The sequence below is a fragment of the Camelus dromedarius genome, chromosome 23 (assembly GCF_036321535.1).
Source record: "Camelus dromedarius isolate mCamDro1 chromosome 23, mCamDro1.pat, whole genome shotgun sequence".
Classification (NCBI taxonomy): domain Eukaryota; kingdom Metazoa; phylum Chordata; class Mammalia; order Artiodactyla; family Camelidae; genus Camelus; species Camelus dromedarius.
In genome coordinates, this window is record NC_087458.1 from 15,052,149 (window position 1) to 15,079,172 (window position 27,024).

Below are 27,024 nucleotides of genomic sequence, written 5' to 3' on the forward strand. Positions count from 1 at the left end.
GCCTCACCGTCTTCTTGGCGGGCTCCTTCTTCCTCCTCTTCTCCGAGTTGCTGTGGTAGGGCAGGTCGCGGTCGCGGCCGCGGTCGCGGTCCCGGTCGCGGAAGGACGGGCCGCGGCTGAGCTCGAGCTCGCTGTAGGGCGGCAGCGCGTCGTCGGGCGCGTCCTCCTCGTCGCCCGGTGGCGCGGCCGCCTCGTAGGTGGCCGACGGCGACCAGGCGTAGTAGGAGGCGCTGCGCGGGCCGAGCTGCGCGCTCCGCTTGGACGGCGTCTCCAGGCTGCCGCCGCGGCTGGCGCCCTCGGGCCGCGCCTGCCGCTCCAGCCCGCCGCCGCGGAACGAGTGGTCGTACTTGGGCGCGGTGCCCGGCGTGCGGCTCACCAGGCGCGGCAGGTGCGCGTCGTCGGGCGGCCGCCGGCGCGCGGGGCTGTAGGACCAGCCGCGGTCGGCGTCGGTCAGGGGCTCCCGGCTGCGGCTGCGCTGCCCGTAGTACTCCTCCAGCGAGCCGTCCTGGTAGAAGCCCCCGTGCGCCCGCGCCTCCGAGCGCTCGAAGCGGCTCCCGCCCCGGGCCTCGTGGCTGTTGCCGTCCGTCCGGCGGGACCGCGGGCCGTAGGAGTCGGCGAAGGCCGCCAGCTCGTCCATGGAGACGGCCGGCACGCCGGTGGCGAAGTTCTTCCGGGACAGCATCTCCGATTTGGAGCGCTGCTGGCTGCGGGCAGAGGAGGCGCTGGTCAGTCTGGGTAGGGCCAGGTGCCGAACACCTGCTGGGCGGGGCGCTTGAGCGGGGATCGCAGGGCCCCCACCGTGTCTCGGGCCTCGGTCAGGAGACCGCAGCCCCAGCCTCGGCTCCGCTCTTGGCTGGATGAAACATCTCGGGCACCTCTCACGCCTCACAATCTCAAACAGCAAAGTCAAGTGTGGGAGTCACACAAACCACAAAAGTCAAAGTGCCTATCTCGTGAGTCTGTGCTAAGGATCAAAATGGGGTTGTGTGGATAAAAATACTTCGTGATGTACATGGTGCTGAAACACACGCGGCCCCTCTTCTGGTCATTAGAATGTGACCTCTGCTTGACAGCCTCGTATCTCCCTCCTCACACCTTCACAGCCAGTGTGGGTGGTGTGGCCTGCAATACACATGGCCGTGGCCCACGGAGCCCCTGTGATACAGAGAGGCTCCTCCTCCTTCAGAGCCCAGGGCTAAGTTACCTCTCGGGGTGGCAGGCCAGAGGGACTCTGCCATGGGTGCTTTGAGAGACAGGATATGCCTACTGTCCTTCAGGATAAAGGACAGGTGAGTGGTGAAGGTGTTATTCAGTGGGCACTGGTCACACAAAATTGGACACACATCTTGGCCCCCCACATTCATTGGCCCTGTGACTCTGGGTAAGTTCCTTAATCTGTAAGTTTCCGTTTCCCCAACTTAAAATGGGGACATTAATAGTACTTGCCTTTTAGAATTATGAGAATCAAATGTAACAGTATAATGTGTTTGGCATTTTAGCTTTCACAAAACAAACGATCAAAAGTGATGGCGATGACGGATGGGGTTTTTTAGAGGTGATAGGATAAAACATATGAGTAGGGCAGAGAAGTGTTAACAAGGTCCATTAAGGGCTCTAGAGGACCCTCTTCAGAGAGCCATGAAGGCCTTCTGCATGTGCTGTCCCAGGTGTTCCCTTGCTTAGTGGGAAAGGGATGTTCACTAGCCCATAGAGAGATGTGGCAGGATAACCTGGAAAGGCAGAGATGCTATCCCATAATAACAGCCTTAGTTTCACCCTGCCTTCAGGTCCTGCCCCCTCACGCCCAGCACCACAGCTGCCCACCACGGCCACCTTCACCTGTGCCGGAAGCTCTCCCGATCCTCTTTGTTATACTCCATGGCTGAGGGCCCCCGGCTCGTCCCACTGCCGCCTCCTATGACACCTGACCAGTAGTCGGCGTTGCTCTCCAAGTCCCCAGACACAGGGAACGGCTTGCTTCGCATCTGATGGTAAGACTGGCGGAAACCACTGTCCTCTTCATGCAGGGAGCTGAGTTCTGAGATGGTGTTGTTATCTGCAGGGACAGAAACAGATACCTGTTAGGCAGAACAGGAACTCTGTTAAGGGCTGAGACTAGTGGCTCTGGGAAACTCCCACTCGAGGGCCTCAGTCCTGGCCAGGCTGGGCTGTAGACCTGAGCTAGTGGTACTTGTGTTCTTGGCTCAGCAGGAACTGGCTCCAGCTAGAAGCCCACTTGCCTACAGAGAAGGATGCTTCCTACACACTCTGTTCTTAGATCAGGAGAACAATTGTTATTGTTCCACCTAAGGCAGGCTTCCCAGAACCTGGACTCTCTGCAGCTGGTCTCCTCCTAGTAACCATCATCCTTGCTCAAATGTTTTTCTTCTCCTTTAATTCTATGATAAGCCATGAGGATCCCAAGCACGTTGAGCCAAAAGGGGCAAAAAGAGAGAGAAGCCATAGATCGCAGTGCCTGCCCTATGTTGGCCAGGTCCTAGGATGGGGCCTTCAGAGCCAGTACTGCCCCCAGCTTTAGAGGCCCCCAATTCCACCCTCCTGCAGCTGTGTCCCTCCCCACAGAGCAAGGAATCCACAGGGCCAAAGGGATGTGCACACCTGGTGTCCATCCATCCCCTTTCTGGATCTCCATCCAGGAACCTGGAATATCTTCCCCTAAGGGTACCAAGTCCATTTCCAGGGCCTGAGTAGACCTCTTCTACTCCCCAAAGAGTATTCCAGGTGATGTGGCCATGGGTGGCTAGGACGGCTGTTTGGAGGTGTGGGAAGGAAACGGGGGGTGGGGGGTGGGAGGCTGCACTTAATGGCCTATGAGCCTCCACTTGTACTCTTGCCCCAAAATGTAAAAGATGGCAATGGTCACAGCCATCTCATTTTCTAGGGTGACCTAAGTAGCTTTTTGCAAAAGCACTTCTGGATAAGGACCAGAATCACAATCTGGAAAGGGGGAAAAAAAAAAAACAACTCTCTATTTATAAAACTTTGAAATGGATTGAATTTCACATTACTTAAAAAATAAATCTAGAAAATCTATTTGTAATGTAACTGAATCCATTTGTTTTCTAAAATCCTTTCAACTTCAAACTATTATTAAAATCAATATTTATAAGAGGTCAGGCCTGGCTATTGAGTGAGAGGTGCACCAAGAGAAGATGTGGGCAGCACAGATGTGTGTCCCAGGGCCCCTCTCCCTCTTCTCTTCCCTGTGCCCAACAGTCCTTGGAGGAGCAGAGGATTTTTGCCGCTTCCCACCCAGGAAGAGGAGGAAGGGCCTCCTCCCACAGCAGAAACACAGCCTCCTTGTCCTGTTTCACCAGGACACAGGGCTGACCAGGAACACCATTCAGATTGGTCCTATGATCAGTTCGTTTTGAATTATAATCTAATTCTAAGCCTTTTCTTCCTCCTCAGGAGAATGGACTAATTAGTGCCTATTTTAAAGGAAAATAACTCAGATACTATTGATTAATAGAATCTAGAACCTTCCTTTTCTTGTGATCCCAGTGAATCCCAATCTCTTAGGAATCCGACAGAAGAGAACTTTAAAATGCACCAAGTGTGTTTATGGAAAAATTACATTTGGCTCAGAACCTTCCTTAAGCTTCAGGGAATAGTGGACACTTTTCATTTCTTTAGATAGCAGGGCCATCTCTGACCATTTATATGATGGACTATCCAAGCTGTATGTGGCCCTAAAATTTCTGCCACAGTGGGAACATGAACATGGATGTCCCCCCCCTTCACAGACACTGGGAGACCTTGTCTGTAAAGGGCCAGAAAGTCAATATTGTAGGCTTTGCAAGGATGGCTGTCACAGCTATTCAACTGTGCCACTGCAACATGAAAGGAGTCATAGATAATACAGAAGTGGTTTGGCATGGCTGTGTTCCAAGATAATTTACTTACGAAAACAGGAGGTGGAACATTTGTGCCCTGGGAGGTGTAGTTTGCTGGTCCCTGCACTGGGAGTCCAGACCCAAACTTCCCAAGAGCAACCCCCTACTTAGAAGGGACAGGCAAACGAGGATCACACTGGCCAGGAAATTCATGGGCCTGACCCTGAAACTCCCAGTTCTTGCAGAATCCAGTCCTCCTTTGCCACACCTGAAGCTCTGAGACTCACTTTCTGATGAGATCTTAAGACTGTCCCATGTCCATGGTCCACCCGAGGGTTTACTCTGCTCTTCAGGAACAGAACCTCTCAAAGTAAAGAGAACTAGGTTCCTACTTCATCTCTAGGCAGTCACTGTAGTGTCAGCCTGAGGGATCCAGGCGCTCTGGGTTCCAGTCCTGTCGCTGGCACTGAGTACTGGCACTGGCTACTTTCCCCTTCTGCCTCCCTTCCCTCCTCCATAAAATGAGGGAGGTGGATTCAGCAACCTGAGGGTCTTCCCGCTCCCACATCCTAAGTTCCTAGGAGCTGGAAGGCTGTGGTCTCGGAGCAAAACCACCACTGCAGCGGGGGTGCCATCCACAGTGGGCTCAAAAGTTGCTAGCTTAACAGAAGAGCATTGGACAGGCATCAGAGGAGCTGGGTTCTAGTCCTGATTTTTGTCACTTCAACCCTCTGGGCTCCTGTTTCCTCCTCTGTACACTGCAAAGGTCGACCCAGACCATCTCTAAGTTCCCCTTGGACTCTAAGGTTCCTTGGTCATTACCTTCTGACCAGCCAGCCCTTAGAGACCACAGCAGACGGGAGACATCATGTAAAGCGGGATCCACTCTTTAGTTTTAACCCCAGTTTTGAACCTGTTCTCTGAGCTGTGAGATTCACAGGTTCCCTCCACAGGCTCTTTCTCCTTGATCCCTGACTGTCTCTGTCTCTGTCCCTTCCACGGATCCATGACAACACTGTTACAACCAGCTTGTCAAGTGCAGTGACATCTGCATTCCTGACATTCCAATCTGGAGATGGTCTTTTTATAGGCAGGGTGGTGGGAGGAGGCAGCAAGGGATACAACTCAGACAGGATGAATTTAGAACTGCAAACTGGGAGGAAGATGTTGTCCTTAATCTGAACAAAGCTCCTCTAGTCTGGGACTGTTTCCCCAACAATGCCATCCAGTCTCCCATTGGTTCCAAGGCGAGGAGGGTTCAAAGAGAGAAACATAGTGACCTCACGATCATGCCTGCCAGCATCCTCAGATAATTAGCCTATCCGTGTCAGACCTGCCCTGTGCTGCCTCTCACGACAGATGGTAATTTGGAAGCCACCCCAAAGAATCAGCTGTGTCAGCTGCAAAGTCTCCCAGGGCCGTGGGTGAGTTAAGGGTTGGGGCACTGCCACCAACAGACTCAGTAATTAAAACGTTATTTTGACAAGAGGGGCCGTCTCTCTGCTTGCCCCTCAGTCTCTGCTGCTGGGCATCTCACAGGACGGCCGGCTGCCTTTTAACGAGATTCATCCGGCAGGCTTGCTCTTTCCCTTTCATTGATGCCGCGGGTCAGCGACTGGACTGCGGTTTGATGCTAGGGCCTTTGACATTGGGCTTCCGCATCTTAAGTCATTATTTTGAATATATTGTAAAGGAAGTAGTAGGGAAAGGCTGTTTTAATAAAATATTTCTGACCCCAGGATTGTACAACCCCAGCAATACTGACTGCCCCGTGGAGAGACACAACAGCGACCAAGATGGTACATGACTGCTCTGTTCTTCACACCTGAAGCCCTTTTTCCTCCCCTCTGTGTAGTGTGCGAAGCTACTTTATTTGGGGTGCTGTCTCCAGCCCCCTGCTAGTTCTGACCCCGAACGCTCAGGGCTGCCCACGTTTGGTTGACCCCAGCCACCCTTTATCATGATGCACAGATCACATAAAACTAACAGATGCTCACATCTGCCTCTCATCCTCCTGGCTGGATCAAACTGAGCCAGCTCCTTCTCGACATAGTACAGGACCTTCATGGAGTCTCTCTCTTTGTCAGCTTGGATCCGGTAACCTTTGCGGACTGTTGAGAAAAGGACAGGAAGGTGAGCTGAAAAAAATCAGGAGGAGGCTTCCATTTATTTCACCAAGTAGAAAACATGATTGCCACTTATAACAACTCTTTTTGAAATCACCCAGAAATAGCCATCTCTATGTATATTATGTAGAGCCATACCTGAGAGCCCCTTTATCAGGTGGCTCTGTTAGAATGGAGGATGACAGGTCAACAATAAAATTCTATTACAGAGTATTGTTAGTCATTTGTTCCCCCCTGCTTCCGATCTCCTGACCTCTTATAGCTCTACTTAAAGCTCATCTTCTCAAAGTTTGGGGGTGTATACTCACACTAAAAAAAAGGATGACTTTCTAGACTGAGGACACACATCACTCTACTGCCTGAGGGTCACACCTGCACCTGGAGCACATGTAACTTTAAAACAGGGACTTGACATAGGTGGCCTGAAAGCCTCTAGTCACCAGGGAGATGGTGCAAAAAACTCCATAACTAGGTGATCCATGAGCGCTAGTATTAGATTATAGGCTTTATACACATTAGTACAAAATACAATGCAAAATACATGGATTACTAAGTATGGTTCCATTTTTATTTCTTTAGCATCTTCCTTTCAGGAAAGGGAAGATCGTATTTTAGACATGATTAATGCAACCTGCTGCTACACGGTTACAGGCAGGTGTTATTTTCAGGGCTTAATAAAAAACAAAATGAAAGCATGAGAGAGAATATCATCACTCATACTGTCAGCGACAAAGGCAGTTGAAGCCCCATCTCACTTAAGCTTAGTCTAGTTCAATACCAGCCCCAAGGGTGATCAGACGTGGGCAGGTCTAATCTTCACAGAGAAAGAGAAAACAAGAAAGGAAGGAATGGGATGGGGACAGAACAATGAGGGTAACAGACAATACTCCCTGGGCAGTGAAATGTGCTAGGCACCGTGCTGAACGCTTTACGTGGACACCGGTTCCTTACAACCATGTAAGGAAGTTACTGTTACAAGCCACATTTCATGGTTGAGGAAAGCTGGGTCTGGAGAGTTTTATAAATTGCTCAGGAATAAGTGGCAGCGCTGGGACTATGTAGTCTGACTGAAGCCGAGCTGTACGGGCATCTTGCCTTTCTGGAGTCTAGGAGCAGAGGCAGCACAGAGAGAGAGCCGAGGAAGACAAGGAAGAGCCCAGAGTAGAAGATGCTCTTAAGAGTGCCACAGGTGGTATCAACTGGGGCACCGTCCTTCCTTCCAGCCCATCAAGACTGTACAGTGAGATGGAAGCAAGTGACCGACCTCCAACCTTCTCTGTTCCCAGAGTAGGGCAAAAACCATAAAGAAGCCACACTGCATGTGCCTCTGGAGAAAATCCTGCTTTCTGCTCTCTGGTCATGTTAACCTGGCTGTGGACAGAGCCGCCCACACAAGCATGTACACGGAAGATTAAAATATCGTCTTCCAGACTCTAATCACAGCCCTGGCAATGAAGACTGCGAAGACGCCCACACACCCGTTTGCAGGTGCACTGATTCTCCACATGAGAGCAGGCTGGGCAGTCCACATTCATCTCCAGTTGTGGAATTAGTTTAAAAAAATTAATGAATCTTCAGCACACACTTTTTAGTGATACCTTCTCCTGGAGGTTAGATCCATAATCCTTACGCAGAAGCAATTATTAGCAGAAATGATTTTATTTATCAAGCTACACACACTCCCATCTCTGCAGAGGCGTTTACATAGTACAGACAGTTCAGTTAAAATGCAATTATCCCACGGAACTGCTATGTCTGTTCTGAGGCAGTTATGTCTGATGGATGACACCAGGGCTGGGCAGTGGGGAACAGGGCATCTTGCAGGCATGCTGCTTATCGTGGGGACTCATAAGCGGTGACCTATACAAGACTCAGGTTTCATGTCTCTAAAATGCAACTAGTACTTCTCACCTTTTAAATAAACTCATAAAGCCGAGAAGACAATTATAGAAATGAAAAAAAGAAAAGAGAAGAAAACGAGGACTAAATCAGATGGTTATTGTCCATCTTTGTGATTATTAGGGGCAGTTCAAATATCATTTCATCCAAAGGCTTTCTTTCTCTCAAGCTAGAAAAGTTCTCTCTCTTCTCTATCTCACTCCTAACTTACAAATCATTTACTTTAAACTTTCATCATGGCCCTTAATATTTTGCAGTTTGTTTCAAATTATTTGTATAAATGTCTAGACTTCCCAAAGATTCTTGAGGGAAAAGAATTCTTATCATTCTAGATCGGGGTCAGGCCCAGGACGGTGCTGCACACATAACAGGCACTGAAATGTTTGAGCTGAATGGGTTCGAGCCTGGGGATGGGGGTTGGGTTAATGCTTTCTTTAGAAAGAATATTTTCAGTAGAGTTTCTCTCTCTAAACTGTAAACTTTCTAAGGTCACGGACCAGCTCTTCTGTTCACTCTGCACCCTCAGCACCCAGCATAGAGCCTGGCACACTGTAAACACTCAAAACACACGTGTTTTTATGAATGAATGAATGAATGAAGATAAATCAAGAGTAGAAACTATATTACAAAGAATTACAAAGTAAGGCAGAGGAGGCTATGTGGTGGGTTTGTTGCAGAATTTTGACCAGGAAGGGGAAGGCTAGAATGGTAGCTTGGAAGAATAGTAAGTTTGGTTGCTTTGATTGGTGATTTTTTAGCAGAGCAAACTAGCCTGTTTATAGGCACTAGGGAAGACGTCTGCTCTTCCTGTGGCTATGGGTTCCTCTAGGTGTTCTTACTGTGTGAAGCACTGTTGTGGCAAACAGGCAGTAATACTGAGATAAGGAGGCATGGGTATTGCTGTATGAACAATGCACCTGGCGGGGAGAGGTGGCTGCCACTCTAAGCAACAGCTGGGAACCGCTCCCTTAACTGCACTTGGACTGGAGCTTAGATTGCTTTCCGTGGCATTACAACAAATGGCACTCCTCATTATGAGACAGATTTGATCATGTATGTATGGGTTCTCATGCCCCTGAAGTTACAGTATTTATTTGCAGCCTCCAATGAAGATGGCAGCTTCCCCTCTCACTACTGGCGTTATAAAGAGCCTCCACAGGACTAGACACCTGCAGCTTTGATTTCTCAGTCACACCAGCTCATGATTTCAGAAATCTGAATCCTTGAAATTTGTCAAAAAGCACAGAAGCGGAGTATTGATATTTAGACTCTAGAGGCTTCATTCATTTGATTTCCATAGAGAAAAATCTAGGCACTTCTCCCTTTAAAAGTTTTTTTTTGTTGGTTTTTTTAAAATCAAAGCTGTAGGTTCGATTGAGACTAACTGTCTCATTGTGGCAGAACCTGGCTTGGTCACGTATGTGCTCCGGAGCAGAGAAAACACCAGAAAACCCTTCTTGACCTTGATCCCTCCAGGCGGATGAGACTGTTCCTTCTCTGAGCTGGCGTCAGAGAACAGGCTTACCATACACTCCTCTCTGGTTTTCACTCATTTTATTTCCATTCACAAGCTCCCAGAAACCACTCTGCTGGACCGTCAACTCCTTGAGAGAAAATCTGTAGGCATTCATTACATTTTTCTTGATTTGAAAACAAATAGAATGGTGTCAGGTTGATTTTTATCTGTAATTTGTCTGAAGATCAGAGAATGCTCTGATGTGTGGTGATATTTTAATAAGAAATCTCCTCTACTACTGGCCAAAATCCAGCGTTTTTTTTGGAAAATGACTTTTTCCCTGATGATGTTTCAGCTTAGGGTCGATGGATGATTTATTTCTCCTTTCAAGTCTGGTCCAAGTCCTTTGGTTGGTGTGGCTCTTCCTACTTCGGCTCTTCTAATTTATTAGCCTTGCCAGCTTTGATTTTTTTACTGGACAGGGAATACTGGGATATTCATTTTGATGCCAAACTATAATTTCACAAATTCTTATAGTTAAAAGATTTGAGCTGATATGTTTGACCCAATTAAGGCTTCAACTATTTTTCAGCTAATGTCCCTTTTACAGCCAAATCCAACTTGTAAAATTTGCAGAAGTCTCTGAGGCAGATACCCATGGATATAGCCTTGTTCTTCCTGTCCTATCTTAAGTAAGGAAGGCTGTTTATGGAGAATGGAACAGCTGCCAGATTCCACCCCCAGGGTGACAGCAGCTCAGTTGTGGGAGAAGTGATGCTTAAAATTTGCATATTCTCTGTATACATACAGTAGGCATATATATAGACACACATATCCTTATTAGTTTGAAAAGTGACATTTCAAAACCCTACTTGCCTACTCAATTCTTTGCCAAGAATGATGAGTGAAGTCCAGGTAGATGTGAAAATAAAATAGATTCGAGCCAGGGAAGAATTGATATGGAAAGACCAGGTAAGATACAATTTCACTAATCAAGTGAGAGGTGACGGCAGCAGTGACTAGGATCGTTGAGTAGAGATGATGGAGGACAGTAAGCCAATTCAAGGTCCAGTCTGAAGGACTTGCTGACCCATTGGATGAGAGAAGTGAAGGAGAGAAAGAGCTGAGGAGGAAGTCCCTGCTTCTGGTTTGGGCTACTAGATGGACAATGGTGCCATCCACTGAAATAAGAAATGTGAGAGTGGGTTTGAAGGTGAAAAACAGTAGATTAATTCCATTTTCTAGATAAAGGTTGACTTTGAAATAGCTGTAAGACATCCAGGTGGAGATGTTTCAAAAGCAGTTAGATATATGGGACCGAGGAGCAGGAGAGAGGTTGGAGATACAGATTGGCAGTCATCAGCATATAGAGGATGACTGATGCTGTGGACTGGATAAGATTTCCCAGGGAGAGGACCCTGGACTAAACAGAAACACCAACATCTGGGGGATGTGCAGAGAAAAAACAGCCAGCCAATAGTGAACTAGGGAGGGAAAACTACAAAGTACAGTGTTGAGGAAGACAATGAAAGCTGGGTGCATCAGAGGTGGCAAATGCTTTTGAGAAGTCAAAGGAGGCAAGCTTTGAGAACTATCCATTAGATTTAACAATAAGGTGATCTTGGCAAGAGCTGGTCTTCAGAGTGGTGAAAGCAATAGCAAGATGGAAGGTAGCCGAAGAGTTGGTGAGAGCAGAGGAAATGGAGACAGTATTCAAAATTCTTTCAAGATGTTCGGCTGTGAAAAGGAGAAAATGGATAGGGAAGCAGCATCAGAGGACTGTAGGGTTTTTGCAAATTGTTGTCGTGTTTTAATGGGAGAGAACTGAGCATGTTTTGAATGCTGATAGGAAGGAATCACTCAAGAGGGAAAGGCTGGAGATGAGAGGTGGGAATGGAGTGGCGTGTGGAGATTTAATAAAGAAAGAATCTTGACAAAGCTGAAGGGGATGGATCCAGAGCAGGGCAGGAGGAGACGATCTTTTACTGTAAGAGGTAACAAACAGCTCCTATAAAGAACGGGAGAAGGAATCACGGTGCCTCTTATCTCTCTCCCATTCGGTAACTAACTGGCTATACTATACATAGCTCATCAAAGATGCCTTTTCGACTGTGCAGAGTGTTCAAAAGTGTACATTGTGTACAAATGTAATCTGAAAAATTACTGTTGCTAGATGATTACCCTAAAATTGAAGTAGCATCAAAATATAAAATAGGCTAAATTTACATCTTTACAAATCAGCATTTCTTAACACATAACATTCTTTAAAAAACATTCTACATGGAACATTAGCTTAAGCCACCTTTCTTAAAGGAGAAATAGCCAAACACCATCAATAATTCTGGCCATGGGACCGTGAGGACAGAAACGTGCTGTATAAGGATCATGAAGAACTTTCTCCTTGCTAACAGAATCCTGACTGTGTTCATTTCCACGGTGAACAGGTATTTTGGCCTAAGAGATGAGTCCTGGTTGGTCCAAGCCAATCTGGTTTCGGAATGGGGACGGGACACAGTTCTGGCTGATAAAACCACATAGAGAAGTCTGCTGGAAGGGGAAGAGGCTTCTGGAAAAGTTTTCCTCACTCTTGAGAAATGGAGCACAAGGAAAAAGCGTATCTTTTCCATCTCTGAATGTACTTGGCACCTGGAATGATGGCAGTCACCACGGAATCAGAAGGGGAGCCAACTCAAGGGGACAGAGGATGCGCTCAGGATGCCAGAACCAAAGATGGAAAGAACTATGTCCTTCAGCGATGTCACCTGAACTGTTCCACTAACCAACCCCAGAACTACCTCACCTTGGGATTTCTTGCTGTGTGGACTAACACTTTTTTTTTTCTTCTATTTTTCAAGCTACTTCTAATGGTAGTGGGTTAGTATGGCAGGATAGAGCCAAAATGACTGAACTGCAACAAGCAGGAACTGGGAAAAGGTTAAAAACTTGAGAGAAGAAGTATTTGCCATTCTATAAATGAGTCATTTTATTATAAGAATCCATTAAACAAAAAGTAAGGGGGAAAAGGGTTCTGGTGGGAAGGGAGGAGAAAGAAGACTGGAAAAGGAAGGGAAGCTGCAAATAGAGGATGAGACATGTCCTATTCATGTCTCCTTTGCCCACTGCATCCTTCAGGGAAATGGACTATATTGTCTTTGTCTCTCTAATTCCTGGCATGTCCTTGATCATTAACTTTTACTTCTCAGTCTGTGACTCATTGCCAATCTCAGACGTCAGAATTCTACTAATAGTTTCAGAGAGAGGGGAAAAAAAAAAAACAACCACAAATACCAATTACTCACTGAGGATATCCACTCCTTCCACGGTGGGGCACTGACAGTTCATTAAATGGGTTAGCGATTCTTCCCCACTCCCCACTGAAGGTCTCCCTCCAGGGGAGAAATTGTTTTACCAACCCCAGTGGCTCATCCACATTTAGAGATTTAAAAATCACCTCCTAAATATACTACACACACAGTTCTAACCTTTACTACTCTGGAATCCTGTTCAGATGTCTCCAGGAAAGCCACTTTTTAACATCCCTATACTCCTCTTCCCCTGCCAATAACCATGAACTCATCATGCCCTAAATGGGGCTAATCTCCATCCAAATAAACTCTCCTTACCAGTCATTTCATTTCTGTCTAGGATATGCACCGCTAGACAACTTGGACTCATCTCGAAGCCTCTGAAAGTCTAAGTCCTTGCTCTTTCAAAGTATCTCTCAGATTTACCACTCATTTCACCTCCCGTTGTTTCTATCAAAACCCAGATGCTCACACGTGCCACCTAAACCACTTCAGTCACACCTCAGCTCATGGGCTCTGTTCCCACTCTCTCCCACTTACCACCGGCCTTGTCACCGTGTCCCCTCTCCACCCAGGAATCTGCCTGTGGTGGCTCTCATTTGGTGTCCCAGCTCTTCTGGAGGGTTTTCAAGGCCCCCTCCCCCAAAATCTGGCTCCACCGTATTCTTCCACTGTCTTCCCTTCAGACAGACAAGCTGGACGCTGTCACACCCACACACTGTTCTCCTGGCTCCGGGCTGGCCTGTGTGTGTCTCTGCTGCTCATTCCTTCACATTCCTCTAGGCCCAGCTCAAATCTCACCTCTCCCCTGAAGACTCTGAAAACATTCGAGCTCTTTCTCCTGTGAACTCGCACTGCCATACGCTTTAGCATCTAATTGTCCTAATAAAGGTCCATTCTCTCTCCCCGGTTGGGACATACTGCTTGACAGACAAACCATGTCCTACACTTCTAGGTGTTACTCACGGTACCTGTTACAGCCCTGAGCACCAGGTAGGGAAGACATAACTATTTATTAACTGAATGACCAACATTCAAGGGGCACCTTGCCTCTCTTCTTCTCATTTTGGTTACCGAGGAGCCTGGGAAGAAAGCAAGGGACAGCTGTGTCCTACGGCTCTTGGAAAGCCTTTCAGGAGATATCTGGTCCATCCCCAGAGTGCGGAGAATCATTGTCCAAAGAGGCATCACTGAGCTGATAGTTCTTATCAGCAAGGAACCAGAATGGAAGCCGGGCAGGAGCGAGGGGCAAGGCAGTCTGGAACGACATTTACCACTGTGGCTTCCTCCAGTGGAGTCACTTGGTGCCAGGGGAGGTGGATGCGGCTTGTCCATCAGCATGCCAGGTGAGGGGGCTCCTCCCAGGGGGACAGAGGGGATGGAGTAGGGGCCAGGGACACCGGAGACAGAGGGAGGGTACCCGGCCTTTGCTGCTTTCCCTGCTTCATACACTGTGGAGGGAGATGAAGAGCAAGAGAGATTACATTGTCCCACCCTCCACAACCCTTATGCCAAAAATCCCCGAGGATGAGCTGAAGGGAGCTCCTGGATGCATGGGTGTGTGTGTGTGTGTGTGTGTGTGTGTGTGTTCTACTAGGACTGAATGGATTCATCAGAACCATCCTCCCCCACTCTCTTGGACTCCTCCAGCTCTGCCAAAAGGCGATGACATAAGGCATTACAGTGTTCAGTAGTACCTGGCAACTGAGTAATTCAGTGGTGCTGCGAGCTGTCACAGCAGCCCACTGTCAACCACGCTGTCTGTAGGCTGCCTCAGCCCCTCTGGAGGAGGCCCAGCACCAGGGCTGCCTGGGGCTGCTTCCAGGAGGATCCTGAGCCTCTTCTAGACAGGCAAAGCCAGCGATGGGTTCGCACATGGCCCAGCTCTGGGAGCTCAAGCAGAGCAAGGGACCTGACTCCTCCTGGAAGCTGCTTTGTCCCTAAGGATACTAAAGATGCACGTTGTCTCTCTCTCCTTCAAGGTGTGTTTGGTTTATGGCTGGGGTGCCAACCTTAATGCCTACATGGGCTTGGCCAGGGAGGTAAAATTGTGAGTCCCCAAATGAGGACCCATTCCTTTGTGGACCATTTTGTCACAGGAGTAAATACAACTCATCTGCGGCTGAATGGGACCCAAAGGCTGCAGACTGCACACACTGTTGGTAAAAAGAGGAGCTCTCTGCACGCAAGAGGCATGACCAGAGAAGGTTTCCTCCAGCTTGGATGCCCGAAGAGAGGGCAAAAGCCTTACCCCACAGCCTCACCATCCTGAACCTGCCCTTCCTTTCATCCATAGGGTTGATGGGAATTCCAAATGCGGGGGTGAGAGGTGGAGATAAAAAGCATGGATGGTGCATGGAGGTGAGAAGGAGAACAAGAATGGTCATCTCGGGAAGCTGGGGGCTCCCAGCAGAGGAGAGTCTGGAACAATCAGCTTGTAGGGTGGAAGGGATGGCAGTGGAGAAGGCACTCGGGGTGCACAGCTGTCCGATGGAAAGGCGACATCTCTTCCGGTCGCCCTGCATCCCCACCCGTGGCTTTACTCACAGGCCTGTGGGCAGCAGCAGGAATCCGGGCAGCACGGGCAGCGGATATAGCAGCAGCAGCTGTGCGGGCAGCACTGGCACCAGCAGATCCCCACCAGGACGAAGAAGAGGAAGACTGCCAGGATCACCAGGCCGACAAACACCCACTCTGGAAGGACGCACAGACAAAGCCACACTCGAGGCGGCCCCTGCCGGGACAGGCACCCTCTTGGCAGTGTCTCCCTGTGCAAGGAGAGGGTGGGAGGGACCTGGGGGAAGAAAGCATCTCATAACAGGGCACAGAGCCCTGCAGACTCAGGAGGAACTCAGAGAGTGAGAAGCGCAGAGCCTCCCCGGGCCAGGCGAGGAGAGGAGGGAAGGTTACCGAGGTTGTACTGAGCACACAGAGTGCCTGGTACAACGTGAGGGGGAAGTTTCAGGGTCCCTTCCTGGGGAGAGGGCTTTACCTTATGGATTGTAGTGTCAGAACAAGTAGGGGACAGGAGCAGAGAGGCTCCCGGCTGGGGAGAGGGGGAGCTTTGCTTGCTGAGCTGTCCAGTGGTGGTTCTGTGAATACATTATCTTTCGGAGTCAAGTTAATCATGTCACTAAAAGTGTAAGTCCTGAGAAAAAAAGTTCTCTATGTCTATGTGATCTAAATCAAAACATATTTAGGTAGTCCAAGTCCCTAACCACCCCTGTGACACCCTTCCTGTCCTCAGCATTAGGGCTGAGATCAAAACGTTTGCTAGAGGAAACTAGAGACACAGGCTCAGAAAGAGAAGGTGCTGTCCCTGTGCCCTGAGAATGGTTTGGTTTGACCACACTTGGGCTGACCGTCTAGATGGCCGGCACAACCACGGACAAAAGTGGCTTGGGGCTGTGATGGCTGGCAAGGCTGACATGTGTCTATCTGACCATGTGTGTTAATTTCTGCCATTGTCACAGCTCGGCCAGAGGCAGAACATGAATCCTAATTTGTTTGCCCACCCAAAAGATCATGAGAAAGGAAACCAATTCCATGTGGCTTAGATAAAAATGACTGTGGCCCTTGAGTGACCTGTCTTGATGTCATGCTTTTGGGACTTGGCTGTAGGACCCAGTGTCCCACTGGAGGCCTGGGACAGACTGGAGTGAACCATGATTCCCTTTCAAAGCAAAAGATTAAAGCAACTCATTTTGATTGAAAGCTGTCTACCAAACTCCCTTTGCAATCAACTTCACGTACCCATTGTTTTGTTTGAATTTTAGTTCTTAAATGTTCCTTCAATTAAATGGACATGCAGTAGGAGCTTGGGAATATGACATTTTTGTTATATAAAGGGTTTTGTGTTAATAATAATATTATTTGACCTTTATTTAGAACATAATTTCCTCAGAGAGAAAATGAACAACTTACATTTCCTGAACATCCCTCCTCACTCATCCATCAGAAATACCTTCAGATTAACCAGGTCACCCTTTCTTTAGGGAGAAAGTGAGAAGGCCTTGTGCCTGGCTAGAATGTTCTGGAGAGCATTCTTGCGGAGGACAGTAGATAGTTGAGGGCTCTGGCCTGGGCCTTAGCAATAACATAGTAACACAATGTGGCCTGAGATAGACATGGCCTTGGGGATTAGATGAGCTGGGTGGTGTGGTGGCTACAACTTGGATCAGGCAGTCAAGGTTTAAAGACTGGCGGGTTACCTTGGAGAAACAAACAATGTTACCCATGAAAGGATTCTTGGAATCAAAGGGGAGGGAAATTCAGGCAACCAGGACCAGATATGAAAAATACAGTAACTCTTTCTTGGGACTGGGAGATACAACATCTAGTTTGAAACGGTGGAGTATAACATTGTTTTTCTTTGTGATGAACAAATGGGTACAAAACTGACATACTCTGGATAAGGAGGATCACAAAGAAATATCTATTTGTGTCCTTGGGCTCGGCATCAAGAAGAATGTTTGGCCAGCTAATGGGAAAGGACCAGGAGAATTCATGGAAGAAAAATTAGTGAAGCTCAACTGGGAAGACTCTGGACGTTTCTTAAAACTTGAACCAAGTCAAAACCAATGGTCAGGAATATTTTGTATCTCTCTTTTGTTCTCAACCATTATGCAGCTCTTAACCCTTTGGCAGAAGCCCTCCAAGGCAGGACTGAATCATACCCTCTCCTACTCCATGAGTTTGGTTATGTTCTCTCCCATAGTTCATTCTTCTTTCTCTCTGAGCCTCCATCCATGATGGGCTATAGTGCCTTGTCAAATTGATGTTGGCTTATCTAGCCGGCACATTCAGCAGAAGCTACATGAGAAGACAGAGGTGTGCATTTGGCACAGGTGTCCCTGACATGTGGTCCATGGACCCCAGGGACTTGGGGGGGCCAAGAAGCCCCCGAAATTGTGTACAAAGCCATGTAGATCTGTACACGCGTACTTTCCAACAGAGGAGGGCTGCAGAGTTTTCATAAGGTTTGAAAAAAATTGTTTTGATAAAATTATAAAAAGGCAACGCAGAGTCCCATGGTTGTACACTAATAAATGGGTAAACATAAAACTTAGGGAATAAGGAATGCAGACATACAATGACTCCATTAAGGATACTTATAGCGACCTGCTGAGATACTGAGACTACCAAAGGGCCTTCATACCTCACATTGAAGGACTGGGTCCCCATTTAATTACCATTATTTTTTAGGGCCTAGTAACGGAATAAATACAATTTGAAGCCTCCTCTAATGGGCTTAGTTCATCCTAGAGAACACCACAGACATATACAGACAAATGTGCCAATACATTAATGGAGCAATTAGTAACTAATGCAGAAGCGAGACAGATGGAGTGATAGCAAATTGAGCAAATATAGAGTTAAATGACTGAATACCTGGCATAATCTCCACAGCAAAACTGGGCAAGAGATCAGCAAGCAGCCCTGTCCTGCCTGGAGGAGGTGGAAGGAAAAGAAGAAGGAAAGCGGTTACTCCAGAGGAAAACACAGCCTGAAGCCTGGCTCCGATTGGCACCACCCTACATGGTGGGGCCATTGACCCGCTCCTTGTGGTAGGAGAGACACATCGCCAAGGCTGGTCTCAGTCAAGAGAATGACCTTCTCCGTCAATCTGTGGCAGCCGTCGAAGTGAGCTCGGCACCTAAACCAGGCGGAAGCAGAAAGAGAACTTTCTCTCCAGCTATTACAGGAGGAGGAATTGTCTGCTTCAAATATGAACAACCCTGCCGGAGCAGACTGATAGATACCATCTCCACTCATTTATATATCCTACTCCACACATTTTATTGGAAAGTCAAACCCGTCTGTATCCAAACGTTCAACCTACATTTTCATACATCCAGCCACAGTCCTATGTCCATATAAAAACAAAAAGTACATATTTGGTTTTAAGTCAGAATTATCTCCCTACAAGATTCTATTTATAGCCTAAAGATATTTCAATGATTAAAGTTTTCAAAGGCAAGGAAAAGATAAAGCTAGATCAGTTACACACTCTTCGACACTCCTTCTGGCTTCTGAAATACTCTGTACATATGTATATGGTATGGCTTTTCCATATGGTACCCACAGCTGGCGTGGAATGGACCCAAGTGCCTTCTGCGTGATATGGCATAGGAACTTGAGGGCTGGTGTCAGAACAGGTGCCCCTCGGGGCTCTGAGAAGCAAAGAGCTGTGCAGGAAACAAGACACTGGAAGATGTTTAGGGAGGAGGTTAGTCCTTTTAAAAACCAGCCTGATTTATATAGAAAGAAGTGCTGAAGGTTTTCACCATGTCCTCATATCCAGGTAAATGTAAAGGCCATGATGGGTTGTCTGCCCCCCACCAGGTACCTCGGCCACAGTGCAGCCTTGCTGGTAAACAAGTTGTACCAGGAAGCAATTAGCAAACAGCCCTCCTTTCGGACTTACGATGGCAAAAGGTCACTGGGTTCCTAAGCTTGCAACTGAATCTTACTTCATTCATGGTCATGACATACGCTTCTAGAACAGCTCTGGCTGGTAGAAATATATTGTGATCCAACAGTAATTTTAGCTTTTCTAGTAAACACATTAAAATAGTTTTTCAAAGATGAAAATAACTTGATATTTTTGACTTATACCAATTTAGCCAAAATATTAACACTTCAAAGGTTCAGTGGCCATAGGTCACTATCAGAAAATATAACTCCTAGGGGCTTGTTCCATGCATATAGATTTGGCTCATTTAGAAAACAATTTTTCCTAACAACAAGGTCCTACTGTAGAGCACAGGGAACTCTATTCACTATCTTGTAACAACCTATAATAAAAAAGAATATGAAAAGGAATATATACACGCATAACTGAATCAGTATGCTGTACTCCAGAAATTATGCAGTGTAAACCACCTAGACTTCAACATAAAATAAAATTTGAAAAAAAAAAAAAAAAAAGAACTTTTCCTGTTGAAGTTTGTTGAGGCGCATCAGAGAAAAAGTTACCTAATTACATGGTTTATATTTTGAGTCTAAAGGTGATGGTTGGTCACTGGTCCTCTCCTCTGTCAAACCACCCCACGGAAAAGCAGCTCTGACAAATGTCAAAGAAAAAGGAGCTCTTCCAGGACACTGTGGGGAGGACGCGGCAGCAGGGGCAAGGTGTTGGGAGTCGGGTAAAAGGGCTCTTTGCTCACTTTACTTTTTCTTGGCTCAACTATACAAGACCTGTGTGGTGTAATGTGTCCAGGTCCTGTCTCCTGCATGGGAAATGGCCCCACATTTGAAATGCTAGTTGGGACATTCCAAGGGAAAGGAAGCATGGAGTGGGCCACTAGGCTGGCTCTGTTTTAGGTTTCGGCAAGAAGGGCTTCCTTCTTTCTGTCTTCCATCTCGTGCAGCTGACATGGTAAGAGGGGTCTGCTGTTGCAAGGTCTCTGGGAAAGACAAGTGGGAGTCAAGTGGGTCATTGGAAAAAGACAACCTGAAGGAGAGTTCTTGGGCTAGCCTTTGGCCTAAGCTTCAACAAAAGGCTAAGAGGTGCCTCTAAAATGTATGCATGGTCTAGTCCAGTTCCCTAGGATTGGAAACCAGACAGGCATTTGGGGCCAAAGTCCGAGCAAGTGATTAAGAGTATGCACTGGTCTCACGTGGAGTGTTCTCTGTACAAGTATCTCTTGGAGACTCAACAAGGCAACAGTCAGGTGGTCAAGGATTTGGGAATTTAGGATTGTGGGCATCTCTTAAAAGCATAATTAATATTAATTACCAGCCAGTAGGCAATGATCAAGAAGTCAACATACTGTGTTTTTAACAAGCTGGTTATCAGATGCTTACTTAATGGTGTTTTTTTTTTTAATCTGGGTAATTAGCATTTCTAAATAGCTCTCTTATTATATTAAGTAAAATGAGAAGCTTTTCTTGGGTTTACGCTCTAGTTCTCAAGCTTACCAGTGTTTTAAACATCTCTATATGTGCTGTAGCCCAAATCATTCATTACATTTATAATAAAAATGTTATTGATGATAAAAGCTACTGGTTTGTATATACTTTCTCACAGGAGATTAGCTCTGTGTTAATCATTAATTATTTTTAAAAAATCCATTCAAGGAGGATACTGTGCTCACATATTACACATTCTACTGGAGAAAGCAGTGGACTAGGAGTCAGGGTACTGAAGGCAGCTTTGCCATTAGTTTACTTGGGGACTGCTGCAGGCAAGTTACTTCCTCTTTCCAGGACTCAATTTTCTCATCAGTCAAATGAAGTGGTTGAACAAAGAGGTCTATAAATAAGGAGACCATATATCTTGGTTTGTCTAGAACAGTCCTGGCTTATGCCTGTTGTCCTGGTGTAATTATTAATAGCACCCCTTTTTAATTTCAAAATTGTTCTCATTTGGACAATTATTTATCTGGTCACCTGATCGATAACATTTTCAGTTCTCAAATCCCTTGCTTAGTGATTAGCATTGTGAACTCAACTCTGTATATTTATGGGGACCAGTAGGTAATGCAGACAAGTGCAGTTGGCCAAATGTCATACAACGGGAACAGTCGGGAGCGTGGCAAATGGCAGGCTGTTTCCACAGGGGCTGCTACTACCCACCTCAAGCCAATTGTTGTCTCTCAGGAATGTGTCTTCTGGGTTGCAAATCTTCCTATTTTTCAAGATAAGCCAAATCCCAGATTTTTTCTGCGAAGTATCCTGATTTTCAAATGTTGGCAACCCATTCATATATTTTTTAAAAGTCACCAGACAAGCCGTGCAAAATACATTTGGGGGCTGTACAGAGCCCAGGGATCACATGCTTGCCACCTCTGAGGGGTATATACACACAGATATGATTGTGAATAGATGTAATACAAAGGTAGGATTTCCCCGCGGGCTGTGAAGTCACCTCGATGGTGTCCTGACACTGCTTCTACATACAGAATGTTAGCGAATGTAAGCTCTTAGGCACCTATGTTCAAATCAGAATCTGAAAACAACAGTATTACCCACCAAATTGTTAGCCCTTCTTATTTCTGGGGAGCTGGAATGGGCTTGCGGAAGAACAATGAAGGGGCTTATTTAGATTTTTTTTTTTATATGTGTAATTGAGAACGTTAAAATATGAAACATGGACAGGAGATTCACAAAGCTTGTCACTCCAATAGAAGACATACATCAAGCTTCTCGTTCTCCTAAAGTGACAGCCAATCGCTGATGCTTCAGAAGATGGTGAAGGCTTCCCACAATGCACCCGTGTAATGTTAGCCCCGGGGTGGCGTGGGTGACAGACTTTTGCAGTAAAGTGGCTAAAATTAAATGTCTTCAGAATCGAGAACATAGTAGGAGTTTGGGGATAGCAGACAATATACCACTATGTTATGTCAACAGTAGAGAGACAGCAAAGCTCTCTGGCTTTTATACCATGACTTATATTTTCCTGAGCTAAAGACATTTTAAAAAGTGGACTTATGCTGGAATCCTCTATTTCTGAAAGTCATTTTGCTTCCAGCTTCTCGTTTTAACAGTTCCTAAGAACTGCTGTTGCCAGCTAGAAATGCTCTATCTTCTCTCCCTCTTCTATTCTGCTATGTCCAATGAAGGTCTGATCTTACAGAGTCCAAACAGTTGCAGTAAATACATTCCAGATTTCAGCAGCTCTTTACCAACACTTATGAATCACTGTCATTCTTCCAGGATTCATTTAAAGAGTGGCAATTACAAGTCACTTTAACATCTAAGAAAAGGATGGAAAACAGACCCAGCAAATGGAAGACCACATTTACTCTTGTCAAACTGCAGCTCAGAATACAAGTAGAAAATACAGTTTTCATGTAAGCACTCAAACAGTTTTCCCCAAACCTTGCAAAATCCATTACTTTTAAGAAATTTCCACATGAATAGACCAAATGAATCAGGCATACTAATAGTTTGTATACACACACACACACAAGTGCCAGTATCAAACCATGCCGTCACCAACTTCATAGCCAAAAACGTTCACATACTTTGGGTTGAATGATGAGGGAAGAAAACAATCATTGTGAATAAAACAACTTCCAGATTTTACCTCTATAATTTCCCACTTCAGCTGTTTTCTGCCATTGACACCTTGAAGTTATCCCCAACTGAACTCTTTGTGCATATTCCTGAGAACAAGCTCATTCCTGGAATGCCTCCAAGTCATTCATTCATCGTTTATTCATTCATTCAGTCAACAAAGAAGTGTATACAGTGCCAAGTGCAGATACAGAGAACAAGACATGATCCCTGTGCCTGAAAGCCTCAGGCTGGCCCATGCAGCTTGCCCAACAGTGTGAGGATGAGAACTCAGTTTTAGTCATCTGCTTCTGTGTCACAAGGCTTATCAAACTCACAGGACCTTCTTCCTGCCAAATCCAATGTCTTCATCTTTTTTTTTTTTTTTTCATTTTTGACATCAGGTTCCACCAAGTCATGAGGCTGCCCCCCTAGAGACACAATCTTTACCTAGTTTCCTACTTCTCCTCTACCGTGGCATTATCTTTGCATATTTCACAACTCAGCGTGTCCTGGTGACATTTCCCCAAGGTTCTAATACCCTTTCCTAGGTTGGCCAGGCTCTCAATTCAGGACGTACTTACCTTCTGTACTAAGACAACCAGCCAATGAACTTTTCAATCCCCTGCTCTGTGCAAATCCTTACTCTGAAATATGCTCCACCAGAGCCCTGTAAGAATACTGCCCTGAGTAGGTGCCTCCTCCTCCGTGCTCCCGAGGACCACTGTCCACACCTGCATTAGAGTACTTCTCTCTCGGTGGCGGTGATTCCTTTACGTGTGCCTCCACTAGCAGGATGGAAACCCTTCTGGGGCGAGGACTGTGCTCTATGCTGCATCCCCAGAAGCCCAGCATGAGGAGGCAGCTCACCCATCAGGATGCTGAAGTTTTTCCAGAAGTAAATCCCCATTGTTTTCTATTCTGGGCTTCTGCCTGGACTTCTGATTTACTGCTCATGATAGTGCCTTTTATCCATCTCAGAAAGGAAAAAGGCTCTGAATGAGAATGTGAAGGAACCACACCTTCGTTCAGCACTATTCTAGGTACTGGAGACTGTTTAGCACCCCTGGGCTCAGGGCTCAATGCCAAGAGCATCCTCTAGTCACTGGAATATCCCCAAAGGCCATCTTGCTATCTCAGGCGATTGAAGACCCACCCCCTACACACACCCCACCCCAGCAGTTGAAAGCCATCAGGCTGGGGTATTTTTAAGGTAGTCATTACAGAGAGATACAATATGCATACAAATTTTATCCAAAAAAACTGTTTTTGTCTTGAGTCTTAAAACTTAAATCCAAGCTCTGATCATTAGTCCAAGCTTTTGAAGTGCAATGGAAGGTGCAGAAATGCTGAGTGTAGGACAAACTTGTTTTCAGATCTTAGATCTCCCACTCAGTTACCCAATGACAACAGACACCTTTTTTTAATGCCCTGGAACTTACGAAAAGGAGGGGGAACAACACTTCCTTCGTCCTTGCGATCTCACCACTACTGACAGCATAGTTATCTCCATTCATTTCTTTGAAACATACTAACTTAGAGTCCTCCTTGGGTTTGCCTGTATATTATACAAATGAACCTTCAGGATGATCCAGGATGCTTTTCTCCCCCAGCTCCTTGTGGTTCCCCCCTTTCCCCTTCTGTTTAATACACATCTGGGCTTCATCCCACTTCCAAGCCTTCCTAAGATGCCCTGGATTCATTTTCAGGAATATACTGTTTTCACCCTTGTTCTCTCAGCTCCTAACCCTCCAAAGTGTTTCTTTCGTAAGTCTTTGAAGACCACAGATATTTTTCTCCGGCCCTTTTAAGCATACAGTTGTTTCTATGGCTATTTGGAATCCCAAATAGATTGGAAATTCCCCAAGGGCACACACATCCCTGTTTTTATTCTATATTCCCATGGCAACCATGCAATTCAATAAATACGGTTTATGATTATCCATCGCAAATGTGGATATAGCCTCCCCTTCTTTTATTTATATTTGTAAACTGTATTTAAGCATGTCATGTGTGTTGTTTTTCCTTTTGTGTCCATTACATTTTAGCTCACTTTACATTATAGTGAATAATTCTGACTGTGGATTCTCTCCACAAAGTGACTCGTATTGGATCGTCTGCAATTAACTGTTAATAAGTGCTTCAGGCTTTCCAGCAGTGATCTTAAGCTCGGCCTAAGGCACTGACTTCTATTCACACAGAGTTCCAGAATCAGACTGGATTGCTAGAAAGGATCTCAGAGGTCATCTAACCCATAACCCACTCCACGCTTTCAGGAACCTGAGCCTCAAGAGAGCTTAAGAATCTTACCCAAAGTCACACAGCTGACTAATAACTGAACCAGGAGTAGAACGTGTGTCTACTCACCCCCATTCCAGGATTTTTTCCCCAACATCTCACTCCCCCTCAAGCTTTGCTTAGTCTTAATTTAGAAATGTTAGAATTTGTGTTTGTGGCATTGTTGCTCTACTTACGTAATTAAAGTATAATTTTTGGATATAGGAGTGTCGGAGACGGTTAAAATTTTCAGCACCTTGTAAAGCTGTGAGCAGAAAATGATTACTGAATACATCATAACAGTGTGTGCTAATGAAAAGGCATTCACCATGCTGCTACAAACTAACAAACAATAATAAAGAAGGTTGTGAAGCTCTCTGCCTTTGCAAAGTGCGATAGCGATCCAACCCCCTAGCCCCAGAGAGCGAACAGATACAAAGTATTATTAGTAATACAACATGCTCAGCTTGGCTTGAGATGAAACACAGAAGAGACAGCTAGGTTTGACTCCAAAGAGATGCGGAGCAGGGTGGGATTTAATGCAAGGAGGAAATTGAGTTTCTTGGTGCCCAGTGTGATTTCCTGAGCTCACTGTGCTCCATCTATCAGACTGGCACAGACACCTTAGATGCAAAGATATCAAGAATGTCTAGTCTCCTTAAACCAAAAAGGTCAGGTGGTCTGAGGCAGACATGGAGGGGCACCCAGCTTGGTAGGTCCTGGCTTGTCAGAGTTCCTGCCCCTTCCTCCGTGGCCAGCCCGGCTCCCGGTTTGAGGGGCTTCCCCCATGGTGCATTTCCCAGGGCGAACTCGGAGGCACTTTTCCCCGTGTGAACGCAAACCTGCGCACTTGAATAGCGGCAGCTGGCTTTGGAGAAAAATGCCAAGACTGTCTCCTGACCGGCTTTCAAAGGCTGCCATTCTTTCTTTCCAGGGCTGAGCCGATTTCTCGGCGACACCCACTCTCCTGCGGGCCCCCGGTGCCTCCCCTCTGCGGGGCCGGGTCCCCTCCCTCCCGCGCTCGGGCCTCGCATTTTTGTCGCCGCCGGGTCCATGGACTACAATGAGGCTGGCGGGCTGACCCAGCTGCTCCAGCGCCCGCCCGGGTAACCACGGCAACCGCAGGCTTCAGGAATGCGCACTAATTGAGGGCCGAGTTTCCTCCCACAGTGATGAGCAACAAGTGAGGCAAAAATAGTGAGGCGGGAGAAAGGCGGCGAGGGAGCTGGGGTGCGGAGGGGAGAGCAGTCCCAGCGCGGGACTGGGCGGCTGGGGATGACGGGCGGGCAAACAGTGCCTTCAAGATCTCGTGTGTCCTCTTAACAACCCGCGGCAGTTAAGAGCCTAAAAGGGCATCCTTTACCCTTCAGAAATTTGGGGGGGTGGGGTGGGGTTGGGTTTGTTTGTTTGTTTGTTTGTTTAGTGGAGGTACTGGGGATTGAACTCAGGACTTCATGCATGCTAGGCATGCACTGTACCATTGAGTTATACTCTCTCCACTTACCCTTCAGAAATCTTAGCACATATTTTTCAATGAGCAACTTACACTGCAAACCACCACCTCTTAGCAGGGCCCCTTTGCTTGCTTCTAGTAAATGAATGGAGAGGTGCACGTCCCTAGGTCCCCGTGAACAGACCGCAATCTAACATCCAGGGTTCAGCAGGTGAAGGTGAGCTGAAACTCATCTGCCCCCAGCTCCCCTGGATCATCTGTTCCCTTCAATCAAACAAAGAACCTTCAAGGTGATCATCTCTAAAGATGGGGTGACCACCATACCAGCCTGTTGTCTTGACATAAATTATTAAAAGTCTCCTCTTTTCACTCTCAGGAGTATCCTCGTTTGGATGATAAATTATAAGCTCATGCTATCTAAAGTCTTTCTAGGCCCATCCAGATCCTAATCCAAGTCTCAGATGTTCCCCAAATCCTTCCAGAGTTTATCGTATCAAATGGCCTGTATGACTTAAGCCTTGTATTTAGGTTGGGTAGTAAACACCCTGTAATTAACTGAGAGATGGGGACTTCCTACAGCAACCAAAACACAGGAACCAAAAGATAGCATGCTGGGACAGAATGCCCCAAGTTCCACAAGCAGGAAGAT

General features: G+C 46.6%; 1 protein-coding gene across 3 annotated transcripts in view; it reads right to left on the reverse strand.

Annotated features, from left to right (window-relative positions):
• Window positions 1–27,024, reverse strand: part of ILDR2 (immunoglobulin like domain containing receptor 2) — a 60,528-nt gene that overhangs the window by 7,277 nt on the left and 26,227 nt on the right. The window contains exons 4-9 of one of the 3 annotated variants that reach the window (XM_031435853.2): window positions 18,035–18,091; window positions 15,191–15,337; window positions 13,918–14,094; window positions 5,855–5,968; window positions 1,840–2,056; window positions 8–704 (exon numbers count right to left, since the gene is read on the reverse strand). In XM_031435853.2, the coding sequence (XP_031291713.2) occupies window positions 8–704; window positions 1,840–2,056; window positions 5,855–5,968; window positions 13,918–14,094; window positions 15,191–15,337; window positions 18,035–18,091 (1,409 nt within the window). The remainder of the gene's footprint in view (window positions 1–7; window positions 705–1,839; window positions 2,057–5,854; window positions 5,969–13,917; window positions 14,095–15,190; window positions 15,338–18,034; window positions 18,092–27,024) is intronic. The other 2 variants (XM_064477951.1, XM_064477952.1) reach the window with 2 other exon arrangements.